This window comes from Thamnophis elegans, chromosome 5 (genome assembly GCF_009769535.1).
Source record: "Thamnophis elegans isolate rThaEle1 chromosome 5, rThaEle1.pri, whole genome shotgun sequence".
Taxonomy (NCBI): Eukaryota; Metazoa; Chordata; class Lepidosauria; order Squamata; family Colubridae; genus Thamnophis; species Thamnophis elegans.
The window spans coordinates 68,530,781-68,545,177 of NC_045545.1; the positions used below are offsets into that span (position 1 = coordinate 68,530,781).

A 14,397-nucleotide genomic window follows, 5' to 3' on the forward strand; every position below is an offset into this window, starting at 1 on the left:
TCCTACAGCCTGAAACAGCTAATGATCGGGAAAAATTGAAAGTGAAACTTGCTGTTTGCTCCACCTGACAAATTGCTGGGAGGCAGAGGCAGATTTTTTTTTCTTGTGCTAATCAGGCTGTTTGCTGCAAGGTAAGTTAATAACTATAAATGCCTATAGAATGTTCAAATTATTAGACTTATTTTTTAAAGACTGTTTTATTATTGTTCTAGACTGCTTAAAAAATGAATAAGCTTTTTAAAATAAATGCTTGATCGGAAGAGGCCCAGTGCTATTGTATCTTCTTTTAAATAGAAAAAAATAACTATACTTCCAAAAAGCACATCAATTTTAACAGCATCTGTACAAGTATAGTCTGAATGTAACATTACAAAGTGTGTATTGTCTGTACTGTTTGCTGTGCGTCTTATACTTCAGAGCGTCTTATACTCTGAAAAATATGGTAATTGAAAAAGTATCCTTTCTTCTTTTACCAGCAACAATGTCCATTTTATGAAACACTGCCACAGATTTCAAAATCTAAGCCAATGTCATTAATCTTTAGAGTACAACTTAATTCTCAAACAGTGCTAACTATTATTGCTGCAGCCTGGGCTTATGCACCTGGCATCAGCTAACTAAATTTAAGAAGATTCATTTCAAAATATAGTTACAGAACTACAAAACAGGAAGGGAACTTGTAGACCACTGAGTTGAATTCCAGCTTAGTGCAAAAATCCGAAGTAAAGCATTGCTGGAAGATGGCTGCTTAGCTTTGGTTTGGGCATACTAAGTGAAAGGAGGCCTGTCATGTTCCCCCAAATTTTATGTCAAGCTGCTCTTGCAGTTAGGAGGCTTTTCCTAATATTCAACTGCAATCCTCAGAACTGCTTCCAATGCTTCAAATAAGATCTCCTTAATTATGTATATATACCTGGATGTTTCCTATCCAAACCTTCATACAATAGTCGGGAAGCAAAGAAATTCACTGGGGAATTAACCAGTCCTTTTCTTTAACACGCCCTATAACACTGTAAATATGTACAGCACATCTACAGAATTGTGCTTTTGGTAGAATAAGTACCACCAGAGTAGAAAACAAATTTTACATCAATTCAGTTTTCTGTCAGCTGAAGGACTGGTGCATGGCACCAACAGTTATTTGACTGAATCCCAAACTAAAATTATCTCTGTTTTTTCAAGTTATTCTTCATTTGTATGGATTTTTCAATACTTATTAGGTTTCACCTGATATCAAAGATAAACAAAATATGATATGTAAAAATATCTTTCTCAAATTCACTGTAATTGTGCTACTTGTTTAATAATCCAGACAAATATCATTGCAGGGCTAGCATTAATATTATGAACTTTCCATTTTGGAGCATTAGTATGCCTGAAGGTTTTTAAACCAGAGATTTAAACAATATTTCATCTGAACTATACATTTTTCATAAAACATCCTCCCCTGCCAATTTTTCCAAAGTTTCAGGTCTGACATATGCAAATACTGTAGTCTCTTTCAAATGTTTCTAGTTAAAAACTCCTGTTTGAAGAACATCAAGCAAATGCATTCTATTTGTTTGTTTTGGCAAGAAAGGCTTGCCAAAGTACATTGGATACATACCCAAATTATGTGGCAATTCATGGTGGGCTTCCACTTTCTCATCTTCGGATGCAATTCCAACCTGTTCATCTGCTATACTACCAGGGTTACCATTAGTACTCTGAATTGAAGATAAGATTTCAGACATCACTGGAGTGGTTACAACTGAGAGTACAGTAGTAGTAGGAGTGCCACCTGGTAAACTTAGCGATGCAGGAACAGTAGCAGTATTACTAACATTTGAATTACTAGGTCCACAAGTGCTGTGTTTCAAAAGAGTGGAAGCCGGAGCTGCCACAACGTTGTCTTCTACTGCTATGGACTGTTCTGCCTCCATGCTGGTAGGAACTGAAGCATCTTGTTCCTGGCACTCTATTTCTCCCTCCATAGCATATGGTTCTTCCCCGTTATCAAAAACATCTGTGACTTTTTGGCATGCTTTTGTTAGCAAAAACTGACCAATTCTGTCCACTTTGCCCTTTCCTTTAGCATTTGAAACCGGACTTCGCCGATTGCTGGAAGACCCAGGGCTATGTGCATGAGATGGAGAAACCCCAGCAGCGGACTGTGAGGCCGTTTCTGTGGATGGCTCAGCAGAGGCACAAGTTTGAGAATTCATCTCTTCTAAACTAAAATCTTTATTTAAGTGACCGGGAGGATGTGAAGAAGTGCTTGAAGGAATAGTTGATGAAGAAGGAAACGGAGTAGTAGTTGTTAATGAACTAATAACCAATGGTCGGTTTGTTGACATACTTGTGACGGCAGTATTAGTTGAAGAGCTAGGTGTAGAAGGCCCAGATGAAAACTTTATATTCTGGGATAAATGTAAAGGACCAACAACTGTAACAGGTTGTGATATTAAACTAGAATTAGAAGTAATCGGGGTTGCAGGAAGTGTATTTGTTTGAGAACCTTTCATAACCTTAATGATTGAGGATGAATTTATAAACACTGGAGTAATAAATTGAGGTCGCGCATTAGCTTGAACTGCTGTTTGTTCTTCAGACGTCAGAACTTTATTACCAACGTTAGGCATGGTGACAACAGTAGACATTAACGTGGGCTGCATATGAGAGGGCAGTGATGCTGAAGTGTTAGAAGATGAAGTAATGGGATTGGAAGTTACAAATACTGTTATCTGATTGGGTGAGATTGATGTAGAAAGAGAAGTAGAACTAATAGGTCTCTGTACAGGTGGAGACATATTTTGAGAAACATTTGAATTTATGTCTCCCAACTCTTGTTCTACCGGAGTTGAACAAGATTCTGTATTTGCAGGTACATTTAGAGAACAAATGGGGTCTTTATTAGAAGAGGAATCTTGTGAAGGAGGGGGTATGCCAGAAACCTTTTTAAATTCATCTGCACAAGTTACTGTGGGAGGCACCTCAAGGCCGGGAAGTCCAGAAGGCTTGATAGTAACATTGGGGGCTCCAGAATTATCAAGAAGTTGACTTAAGGATGTTGGTGCTTCACGCATAGCTGGAGATAAAATAGTGTTATTTTCTTCTAGACTGGGAAGCTTAGAAGTTTCTGTGAGAGGCACCTCTCTTTTCTGTTGCTCTTCACGTATCAATATTTTGATTTCTTGATTGGGAACTTTTAATTCAATGTTCTGCTGATCTTTGTTCACTGGAATAACCTGCATATTTTGGCATATACCATCTTGAGGAACATTGAAGCTTTCCTTGTTATCTTCCGAAATACCAGCCATAACAGATACAGGAATTGCAGGGCTCTGAGCAGCTAACATACCATTATTTTGAAAACTTCCAGGCATAGCTGTTTGCAAAGGTGGGCCAACCATAATATTTCTCTGTAAGTCCATGTTTTGCATATGTGTGGGATTCTGCTGAGAAGTCAAAGCTAATTTAGCTGCTTTTGAATTTTGCCTTCCAGGACTTGGTGTGGTTTTCCTGCTGGATCCAGGACTAGATCTTCTACTGTTACTAGGACTGGCTCGCTTTGCCCCACTTACATTTGTTTGTTTTCCTGGATTGATAGCCATTGGATCCAACTTGTGGGTCTGGGGGGAAACAAAACTGGATTGGCTGTTCATTGTGAGATTTGAGGGTGCTTGGCCAATGGCCTTCAAAGTGGTTGGATTAAGACCCTGTTGATCAAATCCTCTGTTAAGATTAGGTCTGGGGGGCAAAGGAATATTAATCTGAGGAGGAAAAAGACCAGCAATAGAAGCATTGAGCCTCTCTGGAGATAAACTTATTTCTGATGGTTCTGTACTTGGTGGGCGATTATTGGGAGTCTGAGGATAATATGGTCTTGGACTTGCCCTGTTTGGTGTTTTAGGTCTTGACGTTTGTGATGTGGTAGCAATATTTTGAAAATGATGTGAATGTGGGCCTGGAAGAGAATTAGACTGCTGTTGAGGACTTGTTCCTTGGGGAGCTGACATCTGAGGAGGTCCAGGTTTTGGCCCTGCCATCATTATCTGGTTTTGTGAAACTATTAAATGGGGTGCTATAGTGTTTTGAGGACCTGAAACTGATGGAACTTCAGGTCCATTTCCTTCAGGAACAGATGAAACTGATGAAATATCTCCCAGTGGAGAGCTGGTCGGGTTCTGTGAATTATCAGTGTAAACCATCTTCCGTGTATTGTTCACTAGAGTTGGATTGTTTGACATTGGAATTCTTTGCTTATCAGGAGACGGAGGCACTATACCAGGACCTTGCAGACTAACCATAACTGGCATGTTGCTTCCCTGCTGCATTGACATTCTTTGTGTTTCTACGTTCAGAGAGCCCCTAGACTGATGGACACTTTGGGAAACAGGAAGTCTGACTGATTTAGAGTCTTGCTGCATCATGAGCATCATCATCATCTGCTGTTGCTGCTGCTGTTGTTGCTGCGACTGTGTCTGTTGAGATGTGAGTGGCGGCTGCTGCTGCTGCTGCTGTTGTTGCTGCTGCTGACCATGTTGCAAAAGCTGAGGAGGTATTTGCTGAAGTGATCGTTGTTCAACTGACTGAGATGGGTAGCCTGTAAATGAAAAAGCAATCATTTATCAAAATATACAAACTGCTGTCAAAATCAGCCTCTTTGTTGCAGCATATAGAGTGGAGAGAAGCTAGCTGTGGATCCTTCTCTCTAACCCAGTATCTCTGGATTGAATTAGGATTGATGCTATTTAAAGTATTTTAACAGAAAGAAAAACCCCTAAATTCACCAAATCTACAAACATCAACTCCATCTACCAATCAGGATGCAACTACACAGCCAATCAACCCACTTACAGCAACAAAGCCAGCACTCCACACACCCCCCCGCAGATTTATAGAAAGACGACAGCTCCGACCACGCCTTACTTGCACAAGCACAAAGCTAAAAACACCAGCCTGAAGATGGCGAATGGGACCTTGCCGAAATGTTGCCAACACAATCTCAATCTTACATGGGAAAAGACCCAAATACAACAAGACCAGCATACCTACACCCATGAAAATCTATGAATGAATGAATGAATGAATGAATGAATGAATGAATGAATGAATGAATGAATGGAATATGAATATATATATATATATTATTTATCAGCACAAATAAAAAAAAACACAAATATAACAAAGGCAACAGTAAAAATATTGGGTTTCTGTCGTGATGGACTCTTGTGACGAGCCAAATGACAGATGATGGAAGCAGTTAGCTTCCTCCCATAATTGGGGCTTACCAGGGGTTGTAAAAATCTAATAGATACCTTTCACCCTGGCTTCGCTGATAACAGATAAGAGCCTGTGGCCTAATGGCTAAGATCTCTGCCTAGTATGCCTAGTATGCAATATAGCCCAGGTTCAAACCCCAGTAAGGGTATGGCTAGCTGATGAGAGCTAAATAGCTTGAAATAGATCTATACTAGTCTCCCTTTATTTATTTATCAGCACAAATAATAAAAACACACACACACACACACACACATATATATATACATATATACATACATACATACATACACATATATATATATATATTAGATTTTTACAACCCCTGGTAAGCCCCAATTATGGGAGGAAGCTAATTGCTTCCATCATCTGTCAATCGGCTCGTCACAAGAGTCCATCACGACAGAAACCCAATGTTTTTTACTGTTGCCTTTCTTATATTTGTGTTTTTTTTTATCAGCACAAATAAAAAACACACACACACACACACATATATATATACGTGTGTGTGTGTGTGTGTGTTTTCTGATGTTTTCGCGGGTGTTAGTATGTAGGTCTCTAGTTGTTCGGGTTTTCTCCCGCATAGAATTGGAGATGTCTTGGCGACGTTTCGACGAAGTCTCATTCGTCATCTTCAGGCTGCTTCAGACTACTTCAGGCTTGGTGTTTCCAGAGAAAGTGTTCCAGTGTTTCTCTGGAAACACCAAGCCTGAAGTAGTCTGAAGCAGCCTGAAGATGACGAATGAGACTTCGTCGAAACGTCACCAAGACATCTCCAATTCTACGCGGGAGAAAACCCGAACAACTAGAGACCTACATATATATATATATATATAAACAAATATAACATATATATATATTATATTTGTGCTGATAAATAAATCTGTCTGGATGGTCTCTTGTGATGAGCCGAAGGACAGAGAATGGAAGTAGTGATCTTCCTCCCATATTTGGGCATACCGGGGGTTGTAAAATCTATATACACACACACACACACACACACACACACACACACACACACACGTTTTACATATATACAATTTACATGTACAGAAAAAGGAAACACAATGGATATGTAAAAGAAGTATAATGGTGTTGCAAAGATGTTAGGTTTATATAAACAACATTTTTAAAAATGCATTTATTACCTGTTGGCCTATTTGTGAAGTCCGAAAGTTTATGTCCATTGTTATCCAAATTTATACCTTGCTCTCCTGGCAATGGTGGCTGCTCCACTTCTTCAAGGCCAACTGGGCGTGATTCTGAAGCACTAAGGACAGAAACATGCATGACTAATGCAAATGTAATACTATTAATTTTATTAATACATTATATGCTCATCAATATAGAAATATATCTTTTTAAACCTTAGCAAGAGCCATTTTGATGTAATGGCTTCAGGCGCAAGGCTACAAACCAGGAGATCATGAGTTCTAGTCCCATCTTAGGCATGAAGCCAACTGGGTGACTTAGGCCAATTACTCTTTCTCAGCCCTAGGAAGAAGAAAATGGCACTTCTGAAAATCTTGCCAAGAATTAGGACTAGTTCAGGCAGTTGCCAGAAGTCAACATTAATTTAAAGATACGACAATAAAAAGGACATCATTAATTAATTATAATTGATTTCTTATTAGATTCAAGAAATGTCATCTTTGCCTAGCTGTTGTTAATGCAGTTCAGGATATTCTCTTTATAACTTTGGTTCATTCAACATAAGATTGCAAAAGTAATTTTTCACATACTTCCCTTAAACTTCCACTATATTATTTTTTCTTCAAACCAAATCCCCTTTCTCCTAATTAACATAGCCCATATACCACTATGAGAACCAGTTTGGTATAGTGATTAAGGCATCAGGCTAAAACCCATGGGACCATGAAATCTAGTTCTGCTTTGGGCAAGAAGCCAGCTGGGTGACCTTTAATCAATCTCTTTCAGTCCTAAGAAGAAGACAACGAAAAGTCACTTCCAAAAAACCTTGCCAAGAAAAATCTAGAGACTAGTCCAGGAAATTGCCAGGACTGGCTAAAAGTACAAAATAAAAAATGAACGAACAAAACAAAGCAAAGGCCACCCTATATATTAGGGTAGGCAAATCATTTTATGTACAGTTTATATTTTTTTGTTTCTTGGTGGCAAAAGTCAATAGGCAGGACACTGTCATTGTTTCTTCTGAATGGGTGAGGATGACATCTATTTCTGAGTTGCTAGTTATTGCTATACCTTATAGCAGGTCTTCCACAAGAGGTCACTAGGGGTTTTGCAAGAGCTCATGATTGGGGGGGGGGGGGAAATCATTACCGTATTTTTCAGAGTATAAGACACACCTTTTTCCCTCAAAAAAGAGGCTGAAAATCTGGATGCATCTTATACACTGAATACAGCATTTTTTGTCTCCCGAAACCCTGCCCCTTCACCAAAATGGCCGTACATAGCCTCTAGGTAGCTTTCAGAGTGCTCCTGGGGACTGGGGAGTGCAGAAATGAGTGGAAAAGGGGCCAATTTTTCCTCAAATGTGCCCCCCCAGCTCCCAGGAGCACCTATAAGCCTCCTAAAGGCTATTCATGCCCTTTTTTTGGATAAAAAAGTGCCTATTTTTGGAAAAAGTGGGCCGTTTTTGGGAGGCCTGCAGAGTGCAAAAATGTTTTTTTTTAATTTGCCACTTCAAAATCTTGGTGCATCTTATACTCCAAAAATATGGTATTTTTTTTAACTTTCAGCACCTCATTATGGCACTTTGCTCTTGTTTTAAATGTTATAAAACATGGATTACATAGATTAGATGTGAATTGCACTGTAAAGTCTTTATATTTTTTGCTATTTTTACATTGAGATTCCTTTCAAAGATTGCTCCAGAGTAAAAAAGTTGAGAAAGACTACTATATAGCTATACTTTAACGTTTGAGGCTAGGCATAGTTTTGAAATGTAGGTATTACTAAAAGGGTTAGGTAAATATAGTAGCTAGTTTAACAGACATATTAACTTTTGTGACAAAATACTCTTGAAACAGGTAGAAAATTAAATCTAAATTGCATGGATTGTTCTTCTAACGTAAAGGCTGGTTTCCATTAAAAAAAATACTGATGTTATGTGGCCAACAGAGGCTGAACAGTTGTAAATGAAGGCTGGTTGTCAAGTGCCAAGAATGTGATCATGTGACTGTGGGATGGGGGCATAACAGTCAGAACTTCAAAATCGGGTCATCAACTCCTCTGGGGAGGTCTGTCATATTTTTGAACAGTCGTTATGTGACTGGTTTTAAGTTGAGGACCACAAATAATGTGTTTTGAATCCTATCACTACAATGCAATAGGAACCATTAATACTTCAACCTTTTTTCAATTTTTTTCTTTATAGTTCAGGACAATGACCCATTCATTCCTTCCAGATACTAGCAGCCCAAACTCTCTTGTATGCATTTCTATTTATTTTCTCAATTCTGACTAAATAGAACAGCTTATGCATTTTCTATATATAAATGTATGCTGAAATTCTACAACTAAGATAGATCTTAGATCACAATATTATTTCCTAATTAATAATCTCATGGTGGAACTAATACAGCCTTACATTTATTAATTCACCTGCAGCTAATAAATCATAATATTATGAACATAATGTGATCATCATCATATTAGGGGATTTTTATTTTCTTTCCTTCTTACCAGGCTACTTGAAATCAGATGTTCTTGTTCATAAATGCTCTGAAATAGTATTTAGATTAATATGGCATTAAATTTCCCTTTAAAAATCAAGTATGGAGTCTGGGCATGCTCTTGCTTTCATGAAAATTTCTGGAGATGTAAGAAATGCTAGTGAGTAGAAGATTTGATATACTAACTGTGATATTTTTTGAACAGAGGTCATTTAACAGTAGTTATTCGTTTTTTGTGTTATTGGATGGATGACTGCAATGCATTATATCTGTGAAGCATGTTCTAAAACTTAAATTACTCCAAAATAAAACCATCAAGTTAACAACTGTGACCAGCTAAATCCTGGCTGGAATCATTTTAGTATTCAGTCACTAAAACTCTCATTTTAAAAGGCTCATTGAGATTAAAATCTACTATTCCACGTAATAAACCAGTTGAATTTAATGGAATTTTTGAATAAATGTATATCAGAATGTGACTTGAATTGGTTCGTTCTTACTACAATCAGTATTTCAGAGTGTTTAATTAGTTCGTGCAGACAGAGGATTTACTTGTATCTACTGGTGCTTTTCCATTAGAAGAATGAATGCTTATTTGTTTGTTACATTTACTTGTTGCCTATCTCACCATGGGACTACTCTAGGTGCTTACAATAAAAATGAAGGAAAATGAAAATACAAATAGAACAGATGTAAAATAATAGAACAATAAGAAAAACAATGAGAAAGAAACACAATGGGAATAAATACATCAATATAATAATCAAAAAGATGGATGGGTGGAGGGCAGAGAGCAAGGGTGGGGGTAGGGGAAGAGAGGTAGAATCTGCTATCAATCTAGCAGCCACTTCCAGTATGGAACTCCTCATTTGGTCCCCAGGCCAACTAGGAGAGCCATGTCTTCAGGCTCTTGTGGAAAGATAGGAGGGTGGGGCTGATCTTATCTTAGATGGTAAGATGTTTCAAAGGGCAACTGCTGCAGCAGAGAAGGTTCTTCTTCTGGATCCAAAGTAGGCTTCTCTGCTGATACAAGTAGGACAGTCTTGTCCTAGTGGGATGAGGCAGTTCATCAGATAGCCTGACCGCCATTACCAACACCTTGAACTGCACTTCGAAGCAGCTCGTTAGCCAGTGAAATTTGCAGAGAAAAGGTGTAAATAAGGATCATCCTATGGGGCTCAAAGACTGCTCTCATTGTTGCACTTTGCAGCAGATGAACCTTCCAAATGGACTTCAAGGGTAACCCCATGTAGAGTGCACTGCAGTAGTCCAGGTGAGAGATCACCATGGCTTGAGTAACTGAGCACAGAGAGTTATGATCCAGGAAAGGCAGGAACTAATACACAAACTGGAGCTGTGTTAAAACCCTCCTAGTCACACCTGTCACCTGTTCTTTGAGCAGAAGACATGAGTCCAGAAGAACTCCTAGGTTGCGAATTGGGTCAGAATAGATTAGTGCAACCCCATCCAAAACTAAGGGTGACAAACACTTGAATCCTGAGGCTCCATGCACCCAAACCAAAACCACTCAGCTTTGCTAGGGTTCAGTCTCAGTCTGTTGTCCCTAACTTCCCAACCTATCTCCATATTTCATAAATTGACTGGAGGGAATGGGGAACGAAGAAAAAGATTGTATCGAAGAATAACTGATTTCTTTTCTAATACAATTTATATCTATGTAGTTTCTTTTATGCATTTAAACATTTTTCTGAGAAGAGTCCAGTATGTTTCATTAGATTCTCGAATGCATCCATGGGACAAAAAGATTAAGAATTGCTGCCTTTAAGGACTGCTTTTTACAATTCTGCCCATTAAAAAGATCAACAAACTACTTATAAAAAATACAATAGCCTTTCATATCAAAATTTTCCAATGATTCGGTTAAAAAAAACTTCTAATAAAGTTAGAATCTAACTTTTTGCTAATTATATTTTCAATTTTTATTTTCTATCGTCTTTCAACAAACATTGATAATAGTCGATACATCTTTCAATGCAGAGACCTTTGAAGTGAATCATTATGGTATGACATACTAAGTCTTCAAAAAGAATAGCGCAATGAGCAGGTCCAGCAATTTCATATACAGTAGATAATGGTGTAACAAAATCTGCAGAATGGCCTTTCAGGTTTGCACACATAAAATTGGAGGTAGTCAGCTTATTAAAAGGTATGACTATATCCATGATTTGCCTAATACCAATTTCCCCAACTTCATTAGAAAATTAAATTTGTAGGAAATCAGTCAATTTGTCTAAACTCTGCCTCAAACCTAATTCCATTTGTACATATAAAATTGGAAATTTATGTTGTACTAAATGAGGAAATTATATACAATATAATACAACTGCTGTGTCAGCCAGCATCCAAACTAGCACTTTGGATACAGTAAATATATGTGGATAAGAACGATTTTTGTTATTGGTGTGGTAGATCTTAAATGAACCTTGTAAGTTATTAACCAAGGGAGAGTAAATCTACTAGTCAATGTAAATTAGCAGAAAATGTAAAACTAAAATGTTTACATATTTCTGTTACTCTAATCTCAAAGCACTAACAAGCAAGCTATTACTGTCCCATATTTGTCCCATCAAAATCCTACACGTATTACTACACATTTAACCCAACTTAATGCCACAATGCTGTTTTTAGTTAGTTAGCTTGACTTGGCCTATCAGTTTTTTTCAGATCAAAAAGAAAGCTGCATATTATTTATTAATGTAAAAATCTATTCTAGTCTTGCAGAAGTTGCTGCTGAATTGTTTGCAGAATTGCACAATATTTTTACTTTTGTTTTCTGTTGTTTACTTTACTTTGTAAACTACTCTGATTTTTAAATATTTTGATGAAAGTCATAATAATAATGATATATTTGGGGAAAAATTAAAAAAGAATATTGGATAAGTGTGATCTAATATTGGTGAGTGCATTTTGATTTAAATGTTTATACTTATTATTTTATACAAAGCAAGTATCTCCATTATTAGGTTCAATTATCTTCTCTCATTGTCTGAAATACCAAAGTGAAATCCTAAATAATGAAGATGTTTGAAATACAAACATATATTAATTTTGGATAACTTAAGACTTTCCTTTGTATTTCTTTTTGTGATTGCTTCTGAATCACTCTTCTATCATAAAAAGGAATTTGCCTCTGGAATGAGGCAACATTTATGGCACACATTATTGAGTTTAACAACTAACATAAATGTACAAATTGTTCTTAATTATTTATTCAATCCTTAAATATGTTTATCACAAAACTGTTATTGCTTTGATATTTAAAAATGCTTAAAACAGCGCAAACAATACTATGTTCAACTGACAAATAAACTTTGTGTAGGAAACAAAAATGTTAAACCTACTTAATTTGTTCTGCTTGCTGATTATTTTTCTTCTTTCTTGGAGGCTTTTTCTTCTTCGGTTTATTGGCATTTTGATTGTTTTGTTTGTTGTTCACACCAAAATGTCCTGCGGATATATCACTCTGCAGCAAGTTTACCAACAATGGACTTGTCAATGTGACATCTTTATTGACAGGAAAACCTGGATTTTGTGCACAGGAAATCTGATTCCCATTTTGGGTTCCACTAAAAGGGGCATTGAAAGACATCCCATGTCCAGCAAATTGGCTTCCTGGTGCGTTGCTGTTTCCCTGCATCCCTTGCAAGTGTGGAGGTACTATGTTTCCTTGTTGCATAGAAACTTCAGGTAGCATTTGTGTCAAGTTCACATCACTGTTGGATGTAGTGGTGGTATCACCCAGCTGTTGAGACATATGAGGGCCAGGTCCTGTAGGCCTCAAAACTTGTCCCTGAATCCCCATTACCTGAGAAGGATTACTATTTACAGAGCTCTGCTGAGTCATCATCTGCCCTGTGAACTGCACCATATTTCCCTGCAAATTGGGAGTTGGTCCTCTCATCATCTGAGCTGGCCCCGTCATAACATTAGACTGGCTTTGAGCATTGAAGGGCTGTTTATTTCCTTGCATTTGATTGGTCATCATCTGCTCCATCATTGAATTTTGCTGCAGCAGCACCTGGCCTTGAGGTCCCATAATCTGATTATGTGCACCCATCATTTGTTGGCCTTGTTGGGGAATCATCTGTTTGGGTGGAGTCATCTTTTGCTGTGATGGACCAAGATTTTGATTTTGAGAAGCTACCATCATCTGGCCTTGTGGCATGAGTTGAGCTCTAGAAAGTATCATCTGATTTTGAGGATTTAGAGACCCCTGAGGCTGTATGTTAACCATCTGTCCTTGAGATGATATTATTTGTTGATGCATGCCCATTAACTGAGATTGTGGTCCTTGTGGAGGTTGTCCCTGCATGTTGCTTATATTAACTTGTGGCACTCCATTGGCATTTGTCTGTTGACTGTTTACATTCCCATGAAGTCCAATTAAGTTGGTCGGCATCATGTTTGATGGGCCATGCTGAACTTGTAATTGATTCTGGGGAGGACCATTTCCTTGACCACCTTAAAAATCATATTCAAACTGAATTAATACAACTACATAAAAAACAATATCTATTCAATATCATACTGCTAAAGTAGCAAGATCTAAAATATATAGTAGGAGGATTGAAATAAAATATATCTCTAATATTTATTTAATACTAATATTTGTGCTAATAACACAAAATGAAAATAAGCAGCTTTAAAATGCAAGAGATTCGTCAACTGGGGAAAAAGAAAATATGCATATATAAAACCAAATAACAGAATGCAATGAAACAATGAATTCTTTGCATTTATCTCCTTTACTTTATAAGTTGACAGTTATAATTATGTACTACAAAATGTTGTATTGTTTACAACTGTAAATGGCTTTTAGTCACAGACAACCATAGCTAAAACTACGTCTTCATTACTGTAGTAGCTGCCACTCTCTAGAAAACAAAGGAGTAATCCAAAAAAAGGTAACAGACCTGTATGCTGCACACTTTGACTTGCTTGCAGTTGGGTTGTGCCACCATTTGCAGATGTCCCTGGTGCTGTAGAAGGCACCTGATTTTGCATGAAATTTTGATTTGGTTGCCCTGTAGTAAAGCCAGTTGGAAGACGTTTGGGCATTCCTGGACAGAAAAAAAATGTTTAGTTGAAGATTTTTATTAATATTAACCAATATATTCTAATACTAAGAGATGAAACAGAATAAAAAGGCATCTGGAAGGTAAGCTATGAAAAGCAATATCTGTCAAACAAAAATTTAACAAGTAACAATAATTGCTTTTAGTGTTGAAAGAAAAACTAGATAGCGGGTTCAACATATTAAGATATATAGAAAGAATGTGAATTATCACAATCCCATTAGAAAATATAATACACATTTATATATATCTGTAAGGCAGAAAAGAGTTTCAAGGAGATGCTGGAAAAAGCAATACGTAGTACTACACAACATGTGTAAAGAGGCTGAAGATGAAATTAGATGATGGAAAATAAAGAAATTATTCTAAAAGATCTCTGAACA

General features: G+C 37.2%; 1 protein-coding gene across 6 annotated transcripts in view; it reads right to left on the bottom strand.

The window, feature by feature from the left end:
• Positions 1-14,397, bottom strand: part of NCOA6 (nuclear receptor coactivator 6) — a 43,935-nt gene that overhangs the window by 7,325 nt on the left and 22,213 nt on the right. For all 6 annotated transcript variants that reach the window (XM_032218262.1, XM_032218261.1, XM_032218260.1 and 3 more), the window contains 4 exons: positions 13,853-13,999; positions 12,281-13,400; positions 6,411-6,532; positions 1,607-4,585 (listed from right to left, as the gene is read on the bottom strand). In XM_032218262.1, the coding sequence (XP_032074153.1) occupies positions 1,607-4,585; positions 6,411-6,532; positions 12,281-13,400; positions 13,853-13,999 (4,368 nt within the window). The remainder of the gene's footprint in view (positions 1-1,606; positions 4,586-6,410; positions 6,533-12,280; positions 13,401-13,852; positions 14,000-14,397) is intronic.